Source organism: Oncorhynchus nerka, linkage group LG24 (genome assembly GCF_034236695.1).
Source record: "Oncorhynchus nerka isolate Pitt River linkage group LG24, Oner_Uvic_2.0, whole genome shotgun sequence".
Taxonomy (NCBI): domain Eukaryota; kingdom Metazoa; phylum Chordata; class Actinopteri; order Salmoniformes; family Salmonidae; genus Oncorhynchus; species Oncorhynchus nerka.
In genome coordinates, this window is record NC_088419.1 from 97,512,458 (window position 1) to 97,539,555 (window position 27,098).

General features: G+C 44.0%; 1 protein-coding gene across 1 annotated transcript in view; it reads left to right on the forward strand.

Annotated features, from left to right (window-relative positions):
- The first annotated feature begins 5,112 nt into the window (after positions 1–5,112).
- The window catches only part of LOC115123320 (cyclic nucleotide-gated cation channel alpha-3-like), a 29,160-nt gene continuing 7,174 nt past the window's right edge, over positions 5,113–27,098 (forward strand). Inside the window, exons 1-5 of the mRNA XM_065008533.1 lie at positions 5,113–5,219; positions 5,691–5,807; positions 6,756–6,929; positions 18,618–18,719; positions 18,847–18,953. Of these exons, the coding sequence (XP_064864605.1) occupies positions 5,113–5,219; positions 5,691–5,807; positions 6,756–6,929; positions 18,618–18,719; positions 18,847–18,953 (607 nt within the window). The remainder of the gene's footprint in view (positions 5,220–5,690; positions 5,808–6,755; positions 6,930–18,617; positions 18,720–18,846; positions 18,954–27,098) is intronic.

Here is a 27,098-nt window from a genome sequence, read left to right on the forward strand (position 1 = left end):
GAAACAAAACCCTGACCTTTTTTTTATGTTTAACCTTTTGTATGACTTAAAATGACACATAAATAGCAGAGCATCCTTGATAGAAAAATACAGTTTCTTTGCCTGTTGAATATTCATAATTTGAGCACCATGTGGCTCCGCCTCCTGGCAGACAGCACGGTTGATTTTCTCCTGTTAGCGTGAACTGTCTGTCTACTGTCTGTCTGTGGTGCTGAAGATACCACAGAAAGGGGCTTCTAAAAGTCACTCACAAATTCTCTACTATTTGTATTACAATTGGGATTGTGATTTGTTTTTGGGGGGGTCAAAGAAGACAGAAACCAAACGACCGTAGGATTACAATTATTTTAAAAGGAATTATCCAATGTCAACTTGAACTGAATGACTTCTGCTGTCGCAGCGTGAGGAGAGAACACAATAGGCTACAATCAGGTGGGTACAATTGCTTTAGTGGTCTCCATAGGATAGATAGTTTTAGTGTTATCTGTCACTAATCCACAGGTAGACGTGTTAACAGTAGTGGTCTCCACACCACAGATCATATATGTTAACAGTAGTGGTCTCCACACCACAGATCATACATGTTAACAGTAGTGGTCTCCACACCACAGATCCTATATGTTAACAGTAGTGGTCTCCACACCACAGATCCTATATGTTAACAGTAGTGGTCTCCACACCACAGATCATATATGTTAACAGTAGTGGTCTCCACACCACAGATCCTATATGTTAACAGTAGTGGTCTCCACACCACAGATCCTATATGTTAACAGTAGTGGTCTCCACACCACATAACATATATGTTAACAGTAGTGGTCTCCACACCATCTATCATATATGTTAACAGTAGTGGTCTCCACACCACAGATCCTATATGTTAACAGTAGTGGTCTCCACACCACAGATCATATATGTTAACAGTAGTGGTCTCCACACAATATAACATATATGTTAACAGTAGTGGTCTCCACACCACAGATCCTATATGTTAACAGTAGTGGTCTCCACACCACAGATCATACATGTTAACAGTAGTGGTCTCCACACCACAGATCCTATATGTTAACAGTAGTGGTCTCCACACCACAGATCCTATATGTTAACAGTAGTGGTCTCCACACCACATAACATATATGTTAACAGTAGTGGTCTCCACACCACAGATCATATATGTTAACAGTAGTGGTCTCCACACCACAGATCATATATGTTAACAGTAGTGGTCTCCACACCACAGATCCTATATGTTAACAGTAGTGGTCTCCACACCACATATCATATATGTTAACAGTAGTGGTCTCCACACCACAGATCATATATGTTAACAGTAGTGGTCTCCACACCACAGATCCTATATGTTAACAGTAGTGGTCTCCACACCACAGATCATATATGTTAACAGTAGTGGTCTCCACACCACAGATCCTATATGTTAACAGTAGTGGTCTCCACACCACAGATCATATATGTTAACAGTAGTGGTCTCCACACCACAGATCATATATGTTAACAGTAGTGGTCTCCACACCACAGATCCTATATGTTAACAGTAGTGGTCTCCACACCACAGAACATATCAGGTACACATATTAACAGTAGTGGTCTCCACACCACATATCAGGTACATGTGTGAAGCATGGGGGTGGCAGCATCATGTTGTGGAGGTGCTTAGCTGCAGGAGGGACTGGTGCACTTCACAAAATAGATGGCATCATGAGGGAGGGAAAATTATGTGGATATATTGAAGCAACATCTCAAGACATCACTCAGGAAGTTAAAGCTTGGTGGCAAATGGGTCTTCCAAATGGACAATGACCCCAAGCATACTTCCAAAGTTGTGGCAAAATGGCTTTAAGGAAAACAAAGTCAAGGTATTGGAGTGGCCATCACAAAGCCCTGACCTCCATCCTATAGAAAATGTGTGGACAGAACGTAAAAAGCGTGTGAGAGCAAGGAGGCCTACAAGCTGACTCAGTTACACCAGCTCTGTCAGGAGCAATGGGCTAAGATTCACTCAACTTATTGTGGGAAGCTTGTGAAAGGCTACCCGAAACGTTTGACCCAAGTTAAACAATTTTAAGGCAATAATACCAAATACTAATTGAGTGTTTGTAAACTTCTGACCCACTGGGAATGTGATGAAAGAAATAAAAACTGAAATAAATCATTCTCTCTACTATTATTCTGACATTTCACATTCTGAAAATAAAGTGCTGATCCTAACTGACCTAAAACAGGGAATTTGTTACTAGGATTAAATGTTAAAGAATGATGAAAAACTGAGTTTAAATGTTTTTGACTAAGGTGTTTGTAAACTTCCGGCTTCAACTGTAGGTCTATGTACTTGTCATGTTAGTTGAAGCTAACTATTAGTTTTACACAACGATTGTTTGCTAAGGTGTAATATTTGATTGGCTTTGCTATCTAGCAAGCTGAGCTCTCATTGCTCAAATTGGTAATCCAATGTTTTGAAAACAGCTTGCTAGCCCCCTTCTCCAGTACATAACATGCAAATATCTAATGTATATATAATATATATATATATATATATAATAAATATTTAATGTTATCCTAGCTAATGTTACTTCTCTGTACTGTTTCTTTAGGCATTGACCTGCTCTACTAGTACCAGTTTATTCCCTGATGTTGTCCATGTTCTGTAATGGACACCCTCTGTTTATACATTCAACTGATTACTCATTCATTCTCCCTTCCTTCGATGTATTCCACATTGCCCACTTCCTCACCAGACAGTATCAAAATAACGAATATTCACTCAACCTTTATTTCCTTTGTTTTTGTCATTATTTAGTCTGGTCAGGGCGTGAGTTGGGGTGGGCAGTCTGTGTTTGTTTTGTCTTTATTTAGTCTGGTCAGGGCGTGAGTTGGGGTGGGCAGTCTGTGTTTGTTTTTGTCATTATTTAGTCTGGTCAGGGCGTGAGTTGGGGTGGGCAGTCTGTGTGTGTTTTGTCTTTATTTAGTATGGTCAGGGCGTGAGTTGGGGTGGGCAGTCTATGTTTGTTTTTCTATGATTTTGGGGTATTTCTATGTTTCGGCCTAGTATGGTTCTCAATCAGAGGCAGGTGTCATTAGTTGTCTCTGATTGAGAATCATACTTAGGTAGCCTGGGTTTCACTGTTTGTTTGTGGGTGATTGTCTATGTTGATTGCTTGCTTGATTTTGTTCCTCATTTCGTTGTGTTACAGCCTGAATTTAAAATGTATTCAATTGAGATTTTGTCTCACTGATCTACACATAATACCCCATAATGTCAAAGTGGAATTATGTTTTTAGAAATGTTTTCAAATTAATAAAAAAAAATAAAAGATAATCTCTTGAGCCAATTGGTATTAACACTTTTGTTATGGCAAGGAGCCTAAATAAGTTCAGGAGTAGAAATATGCTTAACAAGTCACATAATAAGTTGCATGGTCTCATTTTTAAATGAAACTAATTAATTAAACCCCATCTCTGTACCCCACAGATACAATTATCTGTAAGGTCCCTCAGTCGAGCAGTGAATTTCAAACACAGATTCAACCACAAAGACCAGGGAGGTTTTCCTATGCCTCACAAACAATGGACCTATTGGTAGATGGGTAAAGGAAAAATAAGCAGATTTTAAATATCCCTTTGAGCACGTCGCAGTTATTAGTCTTACACTTTGGATGGTGTATCAATACACCCAGTCACTACAAAGATACCGGCGTCCTTCCTAACTCAGTTGCCGGAGAAGAAGGAAACCGCTCAGGGATTTCACCATGAGGCCAATGGTGATTTTAAAACAGTTACAGAGTTTAGTGGCTGTGATAGGAGAAAACTGAGGATGGATCAACAACATTGTAGTTACTCCACAATAGTCAAAACATTCCAAATAATGCACCCTGTTTGTAACAAGAAACTAAAGGAAAATTGCATAAAATATGGCAAATATATATTTTTTCTGGATCCAAAGTGTTATGTTTGGGGAAAATCCAACACAACACATCACTGAGTACCACTCTTCATATTGTCAAGTATAGTGGTGCCTGCATCATGTTATGGGTATGCTCGCCATCAGCAAGGACTACACAGTTTTTTAGGATAAAAAAAGAGCTAAGCACAGGCAAAAACACAGTGCCTCACATACAGCAGTCTACCCACAGTGCCTACCCACAGTGCCTACCCATAGTGCCTACCCACAGTGCCTCACATACAGCAGTCTACCCACAGTGGCTACCCACAGTGCCTACCCATAGTGCCTACCCACAGTGCCTACCCACAGTGCCTCACATACAGCAATCTACCCACAGTGCCTACCCACAGTGCCTACCCATAGTGCCTACCCACAGTGCCTACCCACAGTGCCTCACATACAGCAGCCTACCCACAGCGCCCACCCACAGCGCCCACCCACAGTGCCTACCCACAGTGCCTACCCACAGTGCCTACCCACAGTGCCTACCCAGAGTGCCTACCCAGAGTGCCTACCCACAGTGCTTACCCAGAGTGCCTACCCACAGTGCCTACCCACAGTGCCTACCCATAGTGCCTACCCACAGTGCCTACCCAGAGTGCCTACCCACAGTGCCTCACATACAGCAGCCTACCGGATATTTTAAAACTGCATTAGTGATCTCTCAGAGGGTCGGAGGACTGATCCTGTGTTGTCACACTTGTCTACAGCCTAGCATCTGATTGGATCTCGTGATGGAGTGACTGGATAGTAGTGACGACACACCTTCCAAAACCATACAGGTCTCGCTTTCATTATAACTAGCAGCTTCTGTATAGACAGACAACACTGCTTGTCCTTGATATTTTAGTCTGATGGGATTTATAGAAAAGACCATTGAAAGACTGATGAATGAATGGAACCATTCACAGACATAAGAGATAAATGCCTAGCTGTCCGTTACATTCAGATGCAGGGTTAAGGTTTCAAAACTAGGGGTTACTTTTCCAAAACGTCCAGGTCGTCCAGAAATCCCGGTCGGAAGATGCCTATGCCTCTTTTTAAGGGCCTATATCCTGATCACTGATTGGCTAACCTCTGACCTCTTACAGTGTTTGTTTTTTTCTTTCTTCGGAGTGTGGAGTCCCCTGGCCAGCAAGGTCTGAGAAGTCAGCATGGCAAAGATCTGCACAGACCAGTCCTACCCGGCAACGATCAGGCAACAGCCGCTTCTCGGCACGTCCGATGATGACCTGGACTCCATCGAGAACGGAACCTCCAGGTGACAAGTCAAGACTCCGTTGCTTATTGTCTGGCTTTGACAACGAGTAACACGGATTTGGCACGATAGCACAAACAGAGAGGCAGTCAGGCTAGGAACACACAGGCTGTCCCAATCCAATGATCTAGCTACAGTCAGGCTAGGAACACACAGGCTGTCTCAATCCAATGATCTAGCTACAGTCAGGCTAGGAACACACAGGCTGTCCCAATCCAATGATCTAGCTACAGTCAGGCTAGGAACACACAGGCTGTCCCAATCCAATGATCTAGCTACAGTCTGGCTAGGAACACACAGGCTGTCTCAATACAATGCCAGCTGCCTGTTGTCTAGCTGCCATAAAAGTCAGCGTCCTTGTGGATTGTGACTCTCACAGCGTCCTTGTGGATTGTGACTCTCTCTCTCTCTCTCTCTCTCTCTCTCTCTCTCTCTCTCTCTCTCTCTCTCTCTCTCTCTCTCTCTCTCTCTCAGGGCCAACTCAGAGTGTGAAGACACATTGTCAGAGGTTCAGGGTGCTGTCTCTGTGTTAACCAGCAGACACACAGAGTCTCACAGAGATTCTTTTACAGGGTCAGGAGCCCTGGCCAGGTATATCCCACCTCACAGCACTTGTTGCCTGGCCAGGTATATCCCACCTCACAGCACTTGTTGCCTGGCCAGGTATATCCCACCTCACAGCACTTGTTGCTTGTCCATTGTCACTTGTTGCTTGTCCATCGTCTCTTGTTACTTGTCCATTGTCACTTGTTGCCTGTCCATCATCACTTGTTGCCTGTCCATCGTCACTTGTTGCTTGTCCATCGTCACTTGTTGCTTGTCCATCGTCACTTGTTGCCTGTCCATCGTCACTTGTTGCCTGTCCATCGTCACTTGTTGCCTGTCCATCGTCACTTGTTGCCTGTCCATCGTCACTTGTTGCCTGTCCATCGTCACTTGTTGCCTGTCCATCGTCACTTGTTGCCTGTCCATCGTCACTTGTTGCCTGTCCATCGTCACTTGTTGCCTGTCCATCGTCACTTGTTGCCTGTCCATCGTCACTTGTTGCCTGTCCATCGTCACTTGTTGCCTGTCCATCGTCACTTGTTGCCTGTCCATCGTCACTTGTTGCCTGTCCATCGTCACTTGTTGCCTGTCCATCGTCACTTGTTGCCTGTCCATCGTCACTTGTTGCCTGTCCATCGTCACTTGTTGCTTGTCCATCGTCACTTGTTGCCTGTCCATCGTCACTTGTTGCCACTTGTTGCCTGTCCATCGTCACTTGTTGCCTGTCCATCGTCACTTGTTGCCTGTCCATCGTCACTTGTTGCTTGTCCATCGTCACTTGTTGCTTGTCCATCGTCACTTGTTGCTTGTCCATCGTCACTTGTTGCTTGTCCATCGTCACTTGTTGCCTGTCCATCGTCACTTGTTGCCTGTCCATCGTCACTTGTTGCTTGTCCATCGTCACTTGTCCATTGTCAGTTTCACATCATGCAAAGTCATCCGCTCCTGATTCTCTTGGTCACAACCTGTGTGTTGTTTTCTGTGATCGTCTAGGCTCTCTCACTTCCTGTTCATGCTGCGGACCTGGGCCTCTCACAAGATGCACCACGAGGTGGAGAGACCGGACTCCTTTCTGGAGCGCTTCAGGGGTCCTGAGCTCAAAGAGGCCTCCAGCAGAGAGAGCAACGCACAGTCACTGGGATACCCCGACAGAGTCCGCAAGAAGAAGTAAGTCTGGACTAGAGATGGGGATGGTCAACTGGGGTTGAAAAATTTCCTGAATGTTTTCAAAATTCCCTGATTTTTTTGCAAAAATCCCGATTGGAGTAATTCTGGACTTCCTGCTTATTCTGGGAGTCTTGGAACCCAAACCGTTATTTACGGTAAATTTGGGAATTTGGGGAAAATTCACGGAAGTTTGCCACTCTATGCTCAATGAAAAACGTTGTCTTCTTTCAAAAGAGATGTTCTGATCTCAGCGGGTCTAACCGGTTAACCTCTTCAGTCGACCCTCTACTTTTTTGAACATTCTGTTAAAAATCGCGCAACATTTCAGCGCCCTGCTACTCATGCCAGGAATATAGTATATGCATTTGCTTAGTCTGTGTGGATAGAAAACACTCAGACGTTTAAAAAACTGGTTAAATCACTGCTGTGGCTTTACCAGAACGGCATTTACATCGAAAAGCACAGGAAAAACTGATCACTGAAAATGGGGAAAATATATCCATGCGCTACTTGAACCCATTGATAAACGTGAACCACAATTAATTGACTGAGGTTGCAGTACCTACAGCTTCCACAGGGTGTCTAGAGTCTTGTCATTTCCCTTCGAGTTTTTTCTTGGTCAAACACATACAGGACACCGTATCTAATCCGGTCTAGGACCGGATATTTTCGTTGAGTTTCTAGCCGGACATTTTTCCAGACGGACAGCTAATAATCTTTACATCGCCTCCTGATGAATTTTATCGCTTATTAACGTTTACTAATACCTAAAGTTGCATTACAAACGTATTTCGAAGTGTTTTGTGAAAGTTTATCGTCGACTTTTTGAATTTTAAAAATGACGTTACGTTTTGAAACGATGTTTTTTCGTTTATCACACAGTCTACATATAACGATATCTAGGCTTTATATGGACCGATTTAATCGAAATAAAGACCCAAATAGTGTTTATGGGACATCTAGGAGTGCCAACAAAGAAGATGGTGAAAGGTAATGAATGTTTTCTATTTTATTGTGCGGTTTGTGTAACGCCGAAATGCTAATTATTTTGTTTACGTCCCCTGTGGGTCTTTTGGGGTGTTGCATGCTATCAGATAATAGCTTCTCATGCTTTCGCCGAAAAGCATTTTAAAAATCTGACTTGTTGCCTGGATTCACAACGAGTGTAGCTTTAATTCGATACCCTGCATGTGTATTTTAATGAACTTTTGAGTTTTAACTAATACTATTAGCATTTAGCGTAGTGCATTTGCATTTCCAGAGCTCTAGTTGGGACGCAAGCGTCCCGGGTAGAAGCAACAGGTTAAATGAAAACAAACCGAAAAGTTCTAACTTGGAATATCCTTGAATATACATGTGAAGATGAGTAAGTGGAACTAGAATAGAAGTAGCTCTATAGAGAGAAAGTAGAAAGTAGGAAGTAGCCTCCGATACTAGTTTATACTGGACACTGGAATTCTGAATATTATTATTATACATTTTTTTTTTTACCTCAGTTTCAACAATCTCCTGCAACCCGCCTCAACCAATGTGGTACGGATCTGGTATTTTCTATACTTTAGAACCGGAACCCCCAACAGAGGCTAGCCAGGTAACTAGCTACTAGCTAGTAGTCAGTTAGCCACTGCTAGCGGTAATCAGCTAACCTTAGCCTGATCAACTCCTGCCAGTCTGCACAGCACGTTTCAACCCAGAGCATACCGGACTGCTCTTTCTCCATCTCCTGTTTCCTACCGCAAGCTTTGAACCTTTTCACCTGAATCAGTGCAGCTAGCTAGCTGCTATCCATTTACATTACATTTAAGTCATTTAGCAGACGCTCTTATCCAGAGTGACTTACAAATTGGTGCATTCACCTTATGACATCCAGTGGAACAGCCACTTTACAATAGTGCATCTAAATCTTTTAAGGGGGGTGAGAAGGATTACTTTATCCTATCCTAGGTATTCCTTAAAGAGGTGGGGTTTCAGGTGTCTCCGGAAGGTGGTGATTGACTCCGCTGTCCTGGCGTCGTGAGGGAGTTTGTTCCACCATTGGGGGGCCAGAGCAGCGAACAGTTTTGACTGGGCTGAGCGGGAACTGTACTTCCTCAGTGGTAGGGAGGAGAGCAGGCCAGAGGTGGATGAACGCAGTGCCCTTGTTTGGGTGTAGGGCCTGATCAGAGCCTGGAGGTACTGAGGTGCCGTTCCCCTCACAGCTCCGTAGGCAAGCACCATGGTCTTGTAGCGGATGCGAGCTTCAACTGGAAGCCAGTGGAGAGAGCGGAGGAGCGGGGTGACGTGAGAGAACTTGGGAAGGTTGAACACCAGACGGGCTGCGGCGTTCTGGATGAGTTGTAGGGGTTTAATGGCACAGGCAGGGAGCCCAGCCAACAGCGAGTTGCAGTAATCCAGACGGGAGATGACAAGTGCCTGGATTAGGACCTGCGCCGCTTCCTGTGTGAGGCAGGGTCGTACTCTGCGGATGTTGTAGAGCATGAACCTACAGGAACGGGCCACCGCCTTGATGTTAGTTGAGAACGACAGGGTGTTGTCCAGGATCACGCCAAGGTTCTTAGCGCTCTGGGAGGAGGACACAATGGAGTTGTCAACCGTGATGGCGAGATCATGGAACGGGCAGTCCTTCCCCGGGAGGAAGAGCAGCTCCGTCTGCCGAGGTTCAGCTTGAGGTGGTGATCCGTCATCAACACTGATATGTCTGCCAGACATGCAGAGATGCGATTCGCCACCTGGTCATCAGAAGGGGGAAAGGAGAAGATTAATTGTGTGTCGTCTGCATAGCAATGATAGGAGAGACCATGTGAGGTTATGACAGAGCCAAGTGACTTGGTGTATAGCGAGAATAGGAGAGGGCCTAGAACAGAGCCCTGGGGGACACCAGTGGTGAGAGCACGTGGTGAGGAGACAGATTCTCGCCACGCCACCTGGTAGGAGCGACCTGTCAGGTAGGACGCAATCCAAGCGTGGGCGCGCCGGAGATGCCCAACTCGGAGAGGGTGGAGAGGAGGATCTGATGGTTCACAGTATCGAAGGCAGCCGATAGGTCTAGAAGGATGAGAGCAGAGGAGAGAGAGTTAGCTTTAGCAGTACGGAGCGCCTCCGTGATACAGAGAAGAGCAGTCTCAGTTGAATGACTAGTCTTGAAACCTGACTGATTTGGATCAAGAAGGTCATTCTGAGAGAGATAGCGGGAGAGCTGGCCAAGGATGGCACGTTCAAGAGTTTTGGAGAGAAAAGAAAGAAGGGATACTGGTCTGTAGTTGTTGACATCGGAGGGATCGAGTGTAGGTTTTTTCAGAAGGGGTGCAACTCTCGCTCTCTTGAAGACGGAAGGGACGTAGCCAGCGGTCAGGGATGAGTTGATGAGCGAGGTGAGGTAAGGGAGAAGGTCTCCGGAAATGGTCTGGAGAAGAGAGGAGGGGATAGGGTCAAGCGGGCAGGTTGTTGGGCGGCCGGCCGTCACAAGACGCGAGATTTCATCTGGAGAGAGAGGGAGAAAGAGGTCAGAGCACAGGGTAGGGCAGTGTGAGCAGAACCAGCGGTGTCGTTTAACTTAGCAAACGAGGATCGGATGTCGTCGACCTTCTTTTCAAAATGGTTGACGAAGTCATCTGCAGAGAGGGAGGAGGGGGAGGGGGAGGAGGATTCAGGAGGGAGGAGAAGGTGGCAAAGAGCTTCCTAGGGTTAGAGGCAGATGCTTGGAATTTAGAGTGGTAGAAAGTGGCTTTAGCAGCAGAGACAGAAGAGGAAAATGTAGAGAGGAGGGAGTGAAAGATGCCAGGTCCGCAGGGAGGCGAGTTTTCCTCCATTTCCGCTCGGCTGCCCGGAGCCCTGTTCTGTGAGCTCGCAATGAGTCGTCGAGCCACGGAGCGGGAGGGGAGGACCGAGCCGGCCTGGAGGATAGGGGACATAGAGAGTCAAAGGATGCAGAAAGGGAGGAGAGGAGGGTTGAGGAGGCAGAATCAGGAGATAGGTTGGAGAAGGTTCGAGCAGAGGGAAGAGATGATAGGATGGAAGAGGAGAGAGTAGCGGGGGAGAGAGAGCGAAGGTTGGGACGGCGCGATACCATCCGAGGAGGGGCAGTGTGGGAAGTGTTGGATGAGAGCGAGAGGGAAAAGGATACAAGGTAGTGGTCGGAGACTTGGAGGGGAGTTGCAGTGAGGTTAGTGGAAGAACAGCATCTAGTAAAGATGAGGTCGAGCGTATTGCCTGCCTTGTGAGTAGGGGGGGAAGGTGAGAGGGTGAGGTCAAAAGAGGAGAGGAGTGGAAAGAAGGAGGCAGAGAGGAATGAGTCAAAGGTAGACGTGGGGAGCTTAAAGTCGCCCAGAACTGTGAGAGGTGAGCCGTCCTCAGGAAAGGAGCTGATCAAGGCATCAAGCTCATTGATGAACTCTCCGAGGGAACCTGGAGGGCGATAAATGATAAGGATGTTAAGCTTGAAAGGGCTGGTAACTGTGACAGCATGGAATTCAAAGGAGGCGATAGACAGATGGGTAAGGGGAGAAAGAGAGAATGACCACTTGGGAGAGATGAGGATCCCGGTGCCACCACCCCGCTGACCAGAAGCTCTCGGGGTGTGCGAGAACACGTGGGCGGACGAAGAGAGAGCAGTAGGAGTAGCAGTGTTATCTGTGGTGATCCATGTTTCCGTCAGTGCCAAGAAGTCGAGGGACTGGAGGGGGCATAGGCTGAGATGAACTCTGCCTTGTTGGCCGCAGATCGGCAGTTCCAGAGGCTACCGGAGACCTGGAACTCCACGTGGGTCGTGCGCGCTGGGACCACCAGATTAGGGTGGCCGCGGCCACGCGGTGTGGAGCGTTTGTATGGTCTGTGCAGAGAGGAGAGAACAGGGATAGACAGACACATAGTTGACAGGCTACAGAAGAGGCTACGCTAATGCAAAGGAGATTGGAATGACAAGTGGACTACACGTCTCGAATGTTCAGAAAGTTAAGCTTACGTAGCAAGAATCTTATTGACTAAAATGATTAAAATGATACAGTACTGCTGAAGTAGGCTAGCTGGCAGTGGCTGCGTTGTTGACACTACACTAATCAAGTCGTTCCGTTGAGTGTAATAGTTTCTACAGTGCTGCTATTCGGGGGCTAGCTGGCTAGCTAGCAGTGTTGATTACGTTACGTTGCGTTAAAAGAACGACAATAGCTGGCTAGCTAACCTAGAAAATCACTCTAGACTACACAATTATCTTTGATACAAAGGCGGCTATGTAGCTAGCTATGTAGCTAGCTACGATCAAACAAATCAAACCGTTGTACTGTAATGAAATGAAATGAAAATGTGATACTACCTGTGGAGCGAAGCGGAATGCGACCGGGTTGTTGAGTGCGGAAGTTCTATTCGGTAGACGTTGGCTAGCTGTTGGCTAGCTAGCAGTGTCTCCTACGTTAAGGACGACAAATAGCTGGCTAGCTAACCTTGGTAAATTAAGATAATCACTCTAAAACTACACACTCTAAACTACACAATTATCTTGGATACGAAGACAGCAAAGACAACTATGTAGCTAGCTAACACTACACTAATCAAGTCGTTCAGTTGAGTGTAATAGTTTCTACAGTGCTGCTATTCGGTAGACGGTGGACGTTTGCTAGCTGGCTAGCTGCTGGGCAGATAGCAGTGTAGACTACGTTAGGACGACGAAATACGATAATTACGCAATTATCTTTGATACAAAGACGGCTATGTAGCTAGCTAAGAAGAAAAATTGCTAAGATTAGACAAATCAAACCGTTGTACTGTAATGAAATGTAATGAAAAGTTATACTACCTGCGGACCGAAGTGCGGATGCGACCGCTCGCTCCAACCCATTGCATTGCATCTAGTGGCTACCCCCCTGGCTAACGTCTCTGTCCAGAAGCAAGCACCAGTGAGCCTGGAACTCGACTCGTGCTAGGCCCATCTCCCAGCTAGCTGAAGAGGTCCATCAGCCACTCCTTGGGCTACAATACATATTTTGCCAATTGGCCTCGACCCCTTTTACTGCCAACACGGAGCCCCTCCGATTCCACCACGACCACCCAGCTAGGCCAGTTGAGAATAGGTTCTCATTTACAACTGCAACCTGGCCAAGATACATTCCATGTGTAACTCTGTGTTGTTGTTTTTAGTCGCACTGCTTTGCTTTATCTTGGCCAGGTCACAGTTTTAAATGAGAACTTGTTCTCAACTGGCCTACCTGGTTAAATAAAGGTGTTCTCAACTGGCCTACCTGTTTAAATGAAGGTGTTCTCAACTGGCCTACCTGGTTAAATAAAGGTGTTCTCAACTGGCCTACCTGGTTAAATAAAGGTGTTCTCAACTGGCCTACCTGGTTAAATAAAGGTGTTCTCAACTGGCCTACCTGGTTAAATAAAGGTGTTCTCAACTGGCCTACCTGGTTAAATAAAGGTGTTCTCAACTGGCCTACCTGTTTAAATGAAGGTGAAATAAAAAATAAATACAAAAAAAGCCATTTTGCCACAACTTTGGACGTATGCTTGGGGTCATTGTCTATCTGGAAGACCCATTTGCGACCAAGCTTTTTAACTTCTTGACTGATGTCTTGATATGTTGCTTCAATATATCCACATAATTTTACTGCCTCATGATGCCATATATTTTGTGAAGTGCACCAGTCCCTCCTGCAACAAAGCACCCTCACAACATGATGCTGCCACCCCCGTGCTTCACGGTGGGGATGGTGTTCTTCGGCTTGCAAGCCTCCCCCCTTTTCCTCCAAACATAATGATGGTCATTATGGCCAAACAGTTCTATTTTTGTTTCATCAGACCAGAGAACATTTCTCAAAAAGTATGATCTTTGTCCTCATGTGCAGTAGCAAACCGTAGTCTGGCATGTTTATGGCGGTTTTGGAGCAGTGGCTTCTTCCTTGCTGAGCGGCCTTTCAGGTTATGTCGATATAGGACTCGTTTTACTGTGGATAGATACTTTTGTACCTGTTTCCTTCAGCATCTTCACAAGGTCCTTTGCTGTTGTTCTGGGATTGATTTGCACTTTTCGCACCAAAGTACGTTCATCTCTAGGAGACAGAACGCGTCTCCTTCCTGAGTGGCATGACGGCTGCGTGGTTCCATGGTGTTTCTACTTGAGTACTATTGTTTGTACAGATGAACGTGGTACCTTCAGGCGTTTGGAAATTGCTCCCAAGGATCAACCAGACTTGTGGGGGTCTACAATTTTTTTCTGAGGTCTTGGCTGATTTCTTTTGATTTTCCCATGATGTCAAGCAAAGAGACACTGAGTTTGAAGGTAGGCCTTTAAATACATCCACAGGTACACCTCCAATTGACTCAAATTATGTCAATTAGCCTATCAGAAGCTTCTAAAGCCATGACATCATTATCTGGAATTTTCCAAGCTGTTTAAAAGCAAAATATACACTACATGACCAAAATATACACTACATGACCAAAATATACACTACATGACCAAAATATACACTACATGACCAAAATATACATTACATGACCAAAATATACACTACATGACCAAAATATACACTACATGACCAAAATATACACAACATGACCAAAATATACATTAATTGACCCAAATATACACTACATGACCAAAATATACACTACATGACCAAAATATACACTACATGACCAAAATATACACAACATGACCAAAATGTACATTATCAAAATATACACTACATGACCAAAATATACACTACATGACCAAAATATACATTACATGACCAAAATATACACTACATGACTAAAATATACACTACATGACCAAAATATACACTACATGACCAAAATATACACTACATGACCAAAATGTACATTACATGACCAAAATATACACTACATGACCAAAATATACACTACATGACCAAAATATACATTACATGACCAAAATATACACTACATGACCAAAATATACATTAATTGACCCAAATATACACTACATGACCAAAATATACACTACATGACCAAAATATACATTAATTTACCAATATATACACTACATGACCAAAATATACATTACATGACCAAAATATACACTACATGACCAAAATATACACTACATGACCAAAATATACACTACATGACCAAAATGTACATTACATGACCAAAATATACACTACATGACCAAAATATACACTACATGACCAAAATATACATTACATGACCAAAATATACACTACATGACTAAAATATACACTACATGACCAAAATATACACTACATGACCAAAATATACATTACATGACCAATATACACTACATGACCAAAATATACATTACTATACATTACATGACCAAAATATACATTACATGACCAATATACACTACATGACCAATATACACTACATGACCAAAATATACATTACATGACCAAAATATACACTACATTACCAAAATATACATTACATGTACACTACATGACCAAAATATACATTACGTATACAAAGTACTGTATATGGACACCCCTTCCAATGAGTGGATTTGGCTGACAGGTGTATAAAATCAAGCACACAGCCATGCAATCTCCATAGACAAACATTGGCATTGGAATGGCCTTCCTGAAGAGCTCAGTGGCTTTCTATGTGCCACCGTCATAAGATGCCACCTTTCCAACAAGTCAGTTTGTCAAATTTCTGCCCTGCTAGAGCTGTCCTGGTCAACTGTAAGTGCTGTTATTGTGAAGTGGAAACATCTAGGAGCAACAACGGCTCAGCCACAAAGTGGTAGGCCACACAGGCTCACAGAACAGGACCACCGAGTACTGAAGCGTGTATCGCATCTGTCTATCGGTTGCAACATACAATACCGAGTTCCAAAAATGCCTCTGGAAGCAACGTCAGCACAAGAACTGTTCATCGGTAGCTTCATGAAATGGTTTTCCTTGGCCAAGCAGCCGCACACAAGCCTAAGATCAGCATGTGCAATGCCAAGCGTCGGCTGGAGTGGTGATAAGCTCGCCGCCATTAGACTCTGGAGCAGTGGAAACACGTTCTCTGGAGTGATGAATCACACTTCACCATCTGGTAGTCCGGCGGAAGAATCTGGGTTTGGCGGATGCCAGGAGAACGCTACCTGCCGGAATGCATAGTGCCAACTGTAAAGTTTGGTGGAGAAGGAATAATGGTCTGGGGCTGTTTTTCATGGTTCGGGCCCCTTAGTGAAGGGAACTCTTAACGCTACAGCATACAATGACATTCTAGACGATTCTGTGCATCTAACTTTGTGGCAACAGTTTGATTTGGATTTATTAGGATCCCCATTAGTCGATGCCAATGGCAACAGCTAGTCTTACTGTGGTCCGACACATAACGAAAAAGACATTAGAGACAAAATGCTTTACAATTTACATACACTACATGTTAATGTTTTTAAGTGTTTTTGTGTGTGTGTGTGTGTGTGTGCGCATCTATCAATTACACATATACAGTGCATTCGGAAAGTATTCAGACCCCTAGACTTTTACACATTTTGTTATGTTACAGCCTAGTTCTTATGGATTAAATTGTTTTATTTCCCCATCAATCTACACACAATACCCCGTAATGACATCACAATACCCCATAATGACATCACAATACCCCATATTGACATCACAATACCCCATAATGACATCACAATACCCCATAATGGTAAAGCAAAAACAGGTTTTTAGAAATGTTTGCAAATATCACATTAACATGAGTATTCAGACCCTTTACTCAGTACTTTGTTGAAGCACCTTTGGCTGTGATTACAACCTCGAGTCTTCTTTGGTATGCTGCTTCAAGCTTGGCACACCCTTATTTGCAGATCCTCTCAATCCCTGTCAGGTTCGATGGAGAGCGTCGCTGCACAGATTTTTTCAGGTCTCTCCAGTGTCATGACTGTCCTGTGAGGATCCAGATAGGTCAGGTCAGATTTACAATGAAGGACTTCAACCAGACCCCCTCTCACCTGCAGAGGGGGGAAGAGGGAACTGGTGGGGGCTAACAACTCACGCCCTGTTGTAAAATCAAACAGAGAAGAGTCAGGTATCCCTCTCCAAATTCACCAAAGGAATGTGCTTTGTTTCAAAAATACTTTTTCCCGTCGAAACTCTAACAGATTCTAAAGTGAATACTGGAACAATATTTCTAACAGAACGTGGGGAATGGTCAGAGGCGATCTAAAGAACACTAATGTCATTTTGATTGTTATGTTGTGATGTCATTAAAAATGTTATTAAATAAATACTGTAACTTGGAAAGTATACCCACTACATGTAAGAAGTGTCCATCCTATGCGTTGTGCATGAAATATGAACAATTATGAAAGTGTTTTTGTTAAGAGAGGGATGTGATTTGACAAACGATAAGAGACATTTGTTTACATAGACTTTGAGTGAGGTCAGAGAGAGTGTCAGCCCCATTTGAACAAACTGTATAAAATGATGGGTCAAAACGTAACATATCAGACCAGAGAGATGTAGAGCTGCAGCTTTACATTTAAAGTGGTTTGGACTCTGAATCTCAACACGAGGTAGAGACGATAAACACATCTCCCGGACAATCACTGGCATGGCTGATTAGATGTCCTGAGTAAAGTATCTTCGAAAGTGAATTTAATTCTACTACTCTGTTCAAACCATCGTATTACACTACTCTCATCACCCCACTGGGAACCATTGACACGGCTGGCTAGCCTATCTTCAAAGTAGCATCTTCCAGAGCGAATTGTAGGAGAATAAACTCTGTAGTTCTGTTCAGGACAACGCAACAAGTCACTGATACCGGACAACTGCAGAGAAAAACAACAGTAGAAGACTTCCTGGAACCAATCAGAGCCTTACAAGCGTGCCGCGAACAGGCCCAACCCTCTTTCTAAGGCGGCCCGGTTCCGAGAGAGATACACGGCGAACCAAGCCATTTCACATAAATACATTCATGACTTCTTACTCCAAGCGAGCCGCAGTTTGATTTTTGTCAGAGGGTCAGGAGGCCCGGAAAATAGACCTCGTAAGTATCATGGTAGTCCATGAGGTAGTCTGCCCCGAGATGCGAAGGACAAGGTGGAGCTCCCGTAAGTATCATGGTAGTCCATGAGGTAGTCTGCCCCCGAGATGTGAAGGACAAGGTGGAGCTCCCGTAAGTATCATGGTAGTCCATGAGGTAGTCTGCCCCCGAGATGTGAAGGACAAGGTGGAGCTCCCGTAAGTATCATGGTAGTCCATGAGGTAGTCTGCCCCCGAGATGTGAAGGACAAGGTGGAGCTCCCGTAAGTATCATGGTAGTCCATGAGGTAGTCTGCCCCCGAGATGTGAAGGACAAGGTGGAGCTCCCGTAAGTATCATGGTAGTCCATGAGGTAGTCTGCCCCGAGATGTGAAGGACAAGGCACACCTGGCATCATGCTACATTAACATGAAACATAGCTCTATTCTGGTTGGAAGGGTGGGAGAGTAACACTATGTGGGTGTCGGTAAGAACACACGCAGTAGACAAGGGTAACCTTTGTACTACCAAGTCCAGGGTTTTGTCACCATTGTAGCCATTGATTTTACAATGTCAAAACACACATGAACAATGTGTTCATTGTAATGAACAGTATATGAAAGATGGTGGTCATTCTGTTACTTGATCATAATTAAATACTAGCCCTTTTGTGATGACTGAACAATCTGTGAAAAATATTTTTAAAACCTTGCTTAAAAATGAATCCGAAGTCATGTTTCAGGAAAGAGATTTGGATCATGGACCCATCAGCAGACAGATACTACAGATGGCTAACCATCATCGCAGCACCATGCTTCTACAACCTGATGATGCTAGTGACCAGGTCTGTTCTCATAGAGTACAGTTCACTTCTTCATTTATTTTTGTTGCTGAATGTTGGTTGTCTTTCTTTTGAATGTTTGTTGTGTTTAATGTTGTACATTGGTTGTTGACTATTTGTCATCCCACAGGGCATGTTTTAATGAACTCCAGAGCACGTACATAACTCTGTGGATTGTCCTGGACTACACCTCAGACTTAATCTACTACACAGACACATTCGTCAGGTCTAGAACAGGTGAGGTTCCATGTTTCTTCTACTCAAACATTCTAGAACAGGTGTGGTTCTACTACTCAAACATTCTAGAACAGGTGAGGTTCTATGTTTCTACTACTCAAACATTCTAGAACAGGTGAGGTTCTGTGGTTCTACTACTCAAACATTCTAGAACAAGTGAGGTTCTATGGTTCTTCTACTCAAACATTCTAGAACAGGTGAGGTTCTATGGTTCTACTACTCAAACATTCTAGAACAGGTGAGGTTCTGTGGTTCTACTACTCAAACATTCTAGAATAAGTGAGGTTATATGGTTCTTCTACTCGAACATTTTAGAACAGGTGAGGTTCTGTGGTTCTACTACTCAAACATTCTAGAACAAGTGAGGTTCTATGGTTCTTCTACACACACATTCTAGAACAGGTGAGGTTCTATGTTTCTACTACTCAAACATTCTAGAACAGGTGTGGTTCTACTACTCAAACATTCTAGAACAGGTGAGGTTCTGTGGTTCTACTACTCAAACATTCTAGAACAAGTGAGGTTCTATGGTTCTTCTACACACACATTCTAGAACAGGTGAGGTTCTATGTTTCTACTACTCAAACATTCTAGAACAGGTGTGGTTCTATGACTCAGACAGTCTAGAACAGGTGTGGTTCTACTACTCAAACATTCTAGAACAGGTGAGGTTCTATGTTTCTACTACTCAAACATTCTAGAACAGGTGTGGTTCTACTACTCAAACATTCTAGAACAGGTGAGGTTCAATGGTTCTACTACTCAAACATTCTAGAACAGGTGAGGTTCTGTGGTTCTACTACTCAAACATTCTAGAACAAGTGAGGTTCTATGGTTCTTCTACTCAAACATTCTAGAACAGGTGAGGTTCTATGGTTCTACTACTCAAACATTCTAGAACAGGTGAGGTTCTGTGGTTCTACTACTCAAACATTCTAGAATAAGTGAGGTTCTATGGTTCTTCTACTCGAACATTTTAGAACAGGTGAGGTTCTGTGGTTCTACTACTCAAACATTCTAGAACAAGTGAGGTTCTATGGTTCTTCTACACACACATTCTAGAACAGGTGAGGTTCTATGTTTCTACTACTCAAACATTCTAGAACAGGTGTGGTTCTACTACTCAAACATTCTAGAACAGGTGAGGTTCTGTGGTTCTACTACTCAAACATTCTAGAACAAGTGAGATTCTATGGTTCTTCTACACACACATTCTAGAACAGGTGAGGTTCTATGTTTCTACTACTCAAACATTCTAGAACAGGTGTGGTTCTACGACTCAGACAGTCTAGAACAGGTGTGGTTCTACTACTCAAACATTCTAGAACAGGTGAGGTTCTGTGGTTCTACTACTCAAACATTCTAGAACAAGTGAGGTTCTATGGTTCTACTACTCAAACATTCTAGAACAAGTGAGGTTCTATGGTTCTTCTACTCAAACATTCTAGAACAGGTGAGGTTCTATGGTTCTACTACTCAAACATTCTAGAACAGGTGAGGTTCTGTGGTTCTACTACTCAAACATTCTAGAACAAGTGAGGTTCTATGGTTCTTCTACTCAAACATTCTAGAACAGGTGAGGTTCTATGGTTCTACTACTCAAACATTTTAGAACAGGTGAGGTTCTGTGGTTCTACTACTCAAACATTCTAGAACAAGTGAGGTTCTATGGTTCTTCTACACACACATTCTAGAACAGGTGAGGTTCTATGTTTCTACTACTCAAACATTCTAGAACAGGTGTGGTTCTACTACTCAAACATTCTAGAACAGGTGAGGTTCTGTGGTTCTACTACTCAAACATTCTAGAACAAGTGAGGTTCTATGGTTCTTCTACACACACATTCTAGAACAGGTGAGGTTCTATGTTTCTACTACTCAAACATTCTAGAACAGGTGTGGTTCTACGACTCAGACAGTCTAGAACAGGTGTGGTTCTACTACTCAAACATTCTAGAACAGGTGAGGTTCTATGTTTCTACTACTCAAACATTCTAGAACAGGTGTGGTTCTACTACTCAAACATTCTAGAACAGGTGAGGTTCTGTGGTTCTACTACTCAAACATTCTAGAACAAGTGAGGTTCTATGGTTCTTCTACTCAAACATTCTAGAACAGGTGAGGTTCTATGGTTCTACTACTCAAACATTCTAGAACAGGTGAGGTTCTGTGGTTCTACTACTCAAACATTCTAGAACAAGTGAGGTTCTATGGTTCTTCTACTCAAACATTCTAGAACAGGTGAGGTTCTGTGGTTCTACTACTCAAACATTCTAGAATAAGTGAGGTTCTATTGTTCTTCTACTCAAACATTTTAGAACAGGTGAGGTTCTGTGGCTCTACTACTCAAACATTCTAGAACAAGTGAGGTTCTATGGTTCTTCTACACACACATTCTAGAACAGGTGAGGTTCTATGGTTCTACGACTCAGACAGTCTAGAACAGGTGAGTTTATATGGTTCTACTACTCAAACATTCTACAACAGGTGAGGTTCTACTACTCAGACACATTCTAGAACATATGAGGTTCTACTGCTCAGACTCATTCTAGAACAGGCGAGGTTCTACTACTCAGACACATTCTAGAACATATGAGGTTTTACTACTCAGACTCATTCTTGAACATATGAGGTTCTACTACCCATACACATTCTAGAATAGATTAGGTTTTATGGTTCTACTACTCAGACATCATCAGATTCAGAACAGGTGAGGTTCTGCTACTCAGACACATTGTCAGGTCTAGAACAGCTGAGGTTCTTCAACTGTATTTGATCAATTGTGATTTGTAAAGGAAGAGAGGCATGGCACTGAAAAATGTTATTCATGTTTTATTTGTCACATGCTTGGTAAACAACAGGTGTAGACTAACAGTGAAATGCTTACTTACGGGCCCTTCCCAAGAATACACAATAATAGAAAAATAATAATATGAGGAATGAATAGAAAATGAGTAACAAGAACTTGGCTATATACACGGGGTACCAGTACCGAGTCAATGTGCAGGGTATGAGGTAATTTTGCATATTTGGAAAAAAACAACAAAATAAATACCTTATTTACATAAGCATTTAGACCCTTTCGTATGAGACTCAAAATTGAGCTCAGGTGCATCCTGTTTCCATTGATCATCCTTCAGATGTTTCTACAACTTGATTGGAGTCCACCTGTGGTAAATTCAATTGATTGAACATGATTTGGAAAGGCACACACCTGTCTATATAAGGTCCCAGAGTTGACAGTGCATGTCACAGCAAAAAGTAAACCATGAGGTCGTAAGAATTGTTCGTAGAGCTCCGAGACAGAACCATTCTGCAGCATTGAAGGTTCCCAAGAACAAAGTGGCCTCCATCATTCTTAAATGGAAGAAGTTTGGAACCACCAAGACTCTTCCTAGAGCTGGCCGCCCAGCCAAACTGAGCAATTGGGGGAGAAGGGTCTTGTTCAGGGAGGTGACCAAGAACCCGATGGTCACTTTAAGTGAGCTCCAGAGTTCCTCTGTGGAGATGGTTGTCCTTCTGGAAGGTTCTCCCATCTCTGCAGCACTCCACCAATCAGGCCTTTATGGTAGAGTGGCTGGACGGAAGCCACTTCTCAGTAAAAGGCACATGACAGCCCACTCGGAGTTTGCCAAAAGGCACCTAAAGGACTCTCAGACCATGAGAAACAAGATTCTCTGGTCTGATGAAACCAAGATTGAACTCTTTGGCCTGAATGCCAAGCATCACGTCTGGAGAAAGCCTGGCACCATCCCTATAGTGAAGCATGGTGGTGGAAGCTTCATGGTGTGGGGATATTTTTCAGCGGCAGGGACTGGGAGACTAGTCAGGATCGAGGGAAAGATGAACGGAGCAAAGTAAAAAGAGATCCTTGATGAAAACCTGCTCCAGAGCGCTCAGGACCTCAGACACGGGCGAAGGTTCACGTTCCAACAGGACAACGACCCTAAGCACACAGCCAAGACAATGCAGGAGTGGCTTCAGGATGTGTTTCTGAATGTCCTTGAGTGGCCCAGCCAGAGCCCGGACTTGAACCCGATCGAACATCTCTGGAGAAAACTGAAAATAGCTGTGCAGCGACGCTCCACATCCAACCCGACAGAGCTTGAGAGGATCTGCAGAGAAGAATGGGAGAAACTCCCCAAATACAGGTGTGCCAAACTTTTAGCGTCATACCCAAGAAGACTCAAGGCTGTAATCGCTGCCAAAGGTGCTTCAACAAAGTACTGAGTAAAAGGTACATTTTCTAAAAACCCGTTTTTGCTTTGTCATTATGGGGTATTGTGATGTCATTATGGGGTATTGTGATGTCATTATGGGGTATTTTGTGTAGATTGATGAGGGAGATTATTTGTTTTAATCCATTTTAGAATAAGGCTGTGACGTAACAAAATGTGGAAAAAGTCAAGGGGTCTGAATACTTTATGAATTCATTGTATAGGTAAAGACTAGAACACAGGACAGATTATATCAACCAAATTCAATCACATTAATTTATAAAGCCCTTTTTACATCAGCCGATGTCACAAAGTGCTACACAGATACCCAGCCTAAAACCCCACACAGCAAGTAATGCAGATGTAGAAGCACGGTGGTTAGGAAAAACTCCATAGAAAGGCCAGAACCTAGGAAGAAACCTAGAGAGGAACCAGGCTATGAGGGGTGGCCAGTCCTCTTCTGGCTGTGCCGGGTGGAGATTATAACAGAACATGGCCAAGATGTTTAAACGTTCATAGATGACCTGCAGGGTCAAATAATAATAATCACAGTGGTTGTAGAGGGTGCAACAGGTCAGCACCTCAGCAGCATTCAGAGTTAGAGACAGCAGGTGCGTTAGAGAGAGAGAGAGTTGAAAACAGCAGGTCTGGGACAGGTAGCACGTCCGGTGAACAGGTCAGGGTTCCATAGCCGCAGGCAGAACAGTTGAAACTGGAGCAGCAGCACAGCCAGGTGAACAGGTCAGGGTTCCATAGCCGCAGGCAGAACAGTTGAAACTGGAGCAGCAGCACAGCCAGGTGAACAGGTCAGGGTTCCATAGCCGCAGGCAGAACAGTTGAAACTGGAGCAACAGCAAGTCCAGGTGGACTGGGGACAGCAAGTCATCAGGCCAGGTCGTTGTGAGGCATGGTCCCAGGGCTCAGGTCCTCCGGGATGTGAGGGAGAGAGAGAATTAGAGGGAGCATACTTAAAATTTCACAGGACACCAGATAAGACAGGAGAAGTACTCCAGATATAACAGACTGACCCTAGCACTCCGACACATAAACTACTGCAGCATAAATACTGAAGGCTGAGACAGGAGGGGTCGGGAGACACTGTGACCCGTCCGACGATACCCCCGGACAGGGCCAAACAGGCAGGATATAACCCCACCCGCTTTGCCAAAGCACAGCCCCCACATCACTAGAGGGATATCTTCAACCACCAACTTACTATCCTGAGACAAGGCCGAGAATTGACTAGGAAGATCTCCCCCACGGCACGAACCCAAGGGAGGGGAAGCGCCAACCGGGGCAGGTTGGTAGGTAGGTATGTTTGGCAGGACCAAAACAAAAAGATAGGTCGGAGCAAGCCCATGTAATGCTTTGTAGGTAAGCAGTAAAACCTTGAAATCAGCCCTTGCCTTAACAGGAAGCCAGTGTAGAGAGGCTAGCACTGGAGTAATATGATCACAGTTTTTGGTTCTAGTCAAGATTCTAGCAGCCGTATTTAGCACTAACTGAAGTTTATTTAGTGCTTTGTCCGGGTATCCGGAAAGTAGAGCATTGCAGTAGTCTAATCTAGAAGTGACAAAAGCATGGATGAACTTTTCTTCATCATTTCTGGACAGAAGGTTTCTAATTTTGCAATGTTACGTAGATGGAAAAAAACTGTCCTTGAAACAGTCTTGATATATTCGTCAAAAGAGAGATCAGGGTCCAGAGTAAATGCTTTTAGGAGGGGTCAGGAGACACTGTGACCCGTCCGACGATACAGTTTTATTTGAGACGACATCAAGATGAATTGTCAGATTCAACAGAAGATCTCTTTGTTTCTTGGGACCTAGAACAAGCATCTCTGTTTTGCCCGAGTTTAAAAGTAGAGCATTTTACATTATGTTTCCGAATGACATCACCAAGAAGTAAAATATATAGTGATAACAATAGTGGTCCTAAAACGGAACCTTGAGGAACACCAACATTTACAGTTGATTTGTCAGAGGACAAACCATATACAGAGACAAACTGATATCTTTCTGACAGATAAGATCTAAACCAGGCCAGAACTTGTCCGTGTCGACCAATTTGGGTTTCCAATCTCTCCAAAAGAATGTGGTGATCGATGGTATCAAAAGCAGCACTAAGGTCTAGGAGCACGAGGACAGATGCAGAGCCTCGGTCTAATACCATTAAAAGGTCATTTACCACCATCACAAGTGCCGTCTCAGTGCTATGATGGGGTCTAAAACCAGACTGAAGCGCTTCATATACATTGTTTGTCTTCAGGAAGGCAGTGAGTTGCTACGCAACAGCCTTTTCAAAACCTTTTGAGGGGAATGGGAGATTCGATATGGGCCGATTAGTTTTTTATATTTTCTGGGTCATGGTTTGGCTTTTTCAAGAGAGGCTTTATTATTATTGCTGCCACTTTTAGTGAGTTTGGTACACGTCCGGTGGATAGGGAGCCGTTTATTATGTTCAACATAGGAGGGCCAAGCACAGGAAGCAGCTCTTTCAGTAGTTTAGTTGGAATAGGGTCCAGTATGCAGCTTGATGTTCAACATAGGAGGGCCAAGCACAGGAAGCAGCTCTTTCAGTAGTTTAGTTGGAATAGGGTCCAGTATGCAGCTTGATGTTCAACATAGGAGGGCCAAGCACAGGAAGCAGCTCTTTCAGTAGTTTAGTTGGAATAGGGTCCAGTATGCAGCTTGATGTTCAACATAGGAGGGCCAAGCACAGGAAGCAGCTCTTTCAGTAGTTTAGTTGGAATAGGGTCCAGTATGCAGCTTGATGTTCAACATAGGAGGGCCAAGCACAGGAAGCAGCTCTTTCAGTAGTTTAGTTGGAATAGAGTCCAGTATGCAGCTTGAAGGCTTAGAGACCCTGAAGGGGGTCCAGAGTAGGGAAGGGAAACAAATGAAAATATAAAGCGGTCATTAAAAAGTTAAAACCGTAAAGTTGGCAGGAAGCAAAGTAACGTTAGCAAAACATACCCTCGTAAAACTGACCATCCTACCGATCCTTGATTTTGGCGATGTCGTTTACAAAATAGCTCCAAACACTCTACTCAGCAAACTGGATGTAGTCTATCACAGTGCCATCCGTTTTGTCACCAAAGTCCCATATACTACCCACCACTGCGACCTGTACGCTCTCATTGGCTGGCCCACACTACATATTCGTCGCCAAACCCACTGGTTCAAGGTAATCGAGAAGTCTTTGCTCGGTAAAGCCCGGTAAAGCTCGGTAAAGCCCCGCCTTATCTCAGTTCACTGGTCACCATAGCCATAGCAGCACCCACCCATAGCATGTGCTCCAGCAGGTATATCTCACTGGTCATCCCCAAAGCCAACACTTCCTTTGGCCGCCTTTCCTTCCAGTTCTCTGCTGCCAGTGACTAGATCGGATTTCAAAAATCACTGAAGCTGGAGTCTTATATCTCCCTCTCGAACTTTAAGCATCAGCTGTCAGACCAGCCTGTACACAGCCAATCTGTAAATGGCACACCCAACTACCTCATCCCCATTTTGTCCTCTTGCTCTTTTGCACCCCAGTATCTCTACTTGCACATCATCATCTGCACATCTATCGTTCCAGTGTTAATCTGCTAAATTGTAATAATTTTGCCACTTAGGCCTATTTATTGCCTTACCTCCCTACTCTTCTACATTTGTACACACTGTACATATATTTTTCTATTGTGTTATTGACTGTACGTTTGTTTATGTGGAACTCTGTGTTGTTGTTTGTGTCGCACTGCTTTGCTTTATCTTGGCCAGGTCGCAGTTGTAAATGAGAACTTGTTCTCAACTGGCCTACCTGGTTAAATAAAGGTGATCTCAACTGGCCTACCTGGTTAAATAAAGGTGTTCTCAACTAGTCTACCTGGTTAAATAAAGGTGTTCTCAACTGGCCTACCTGGTTAAATAAAGGTGTTCTCAACTAG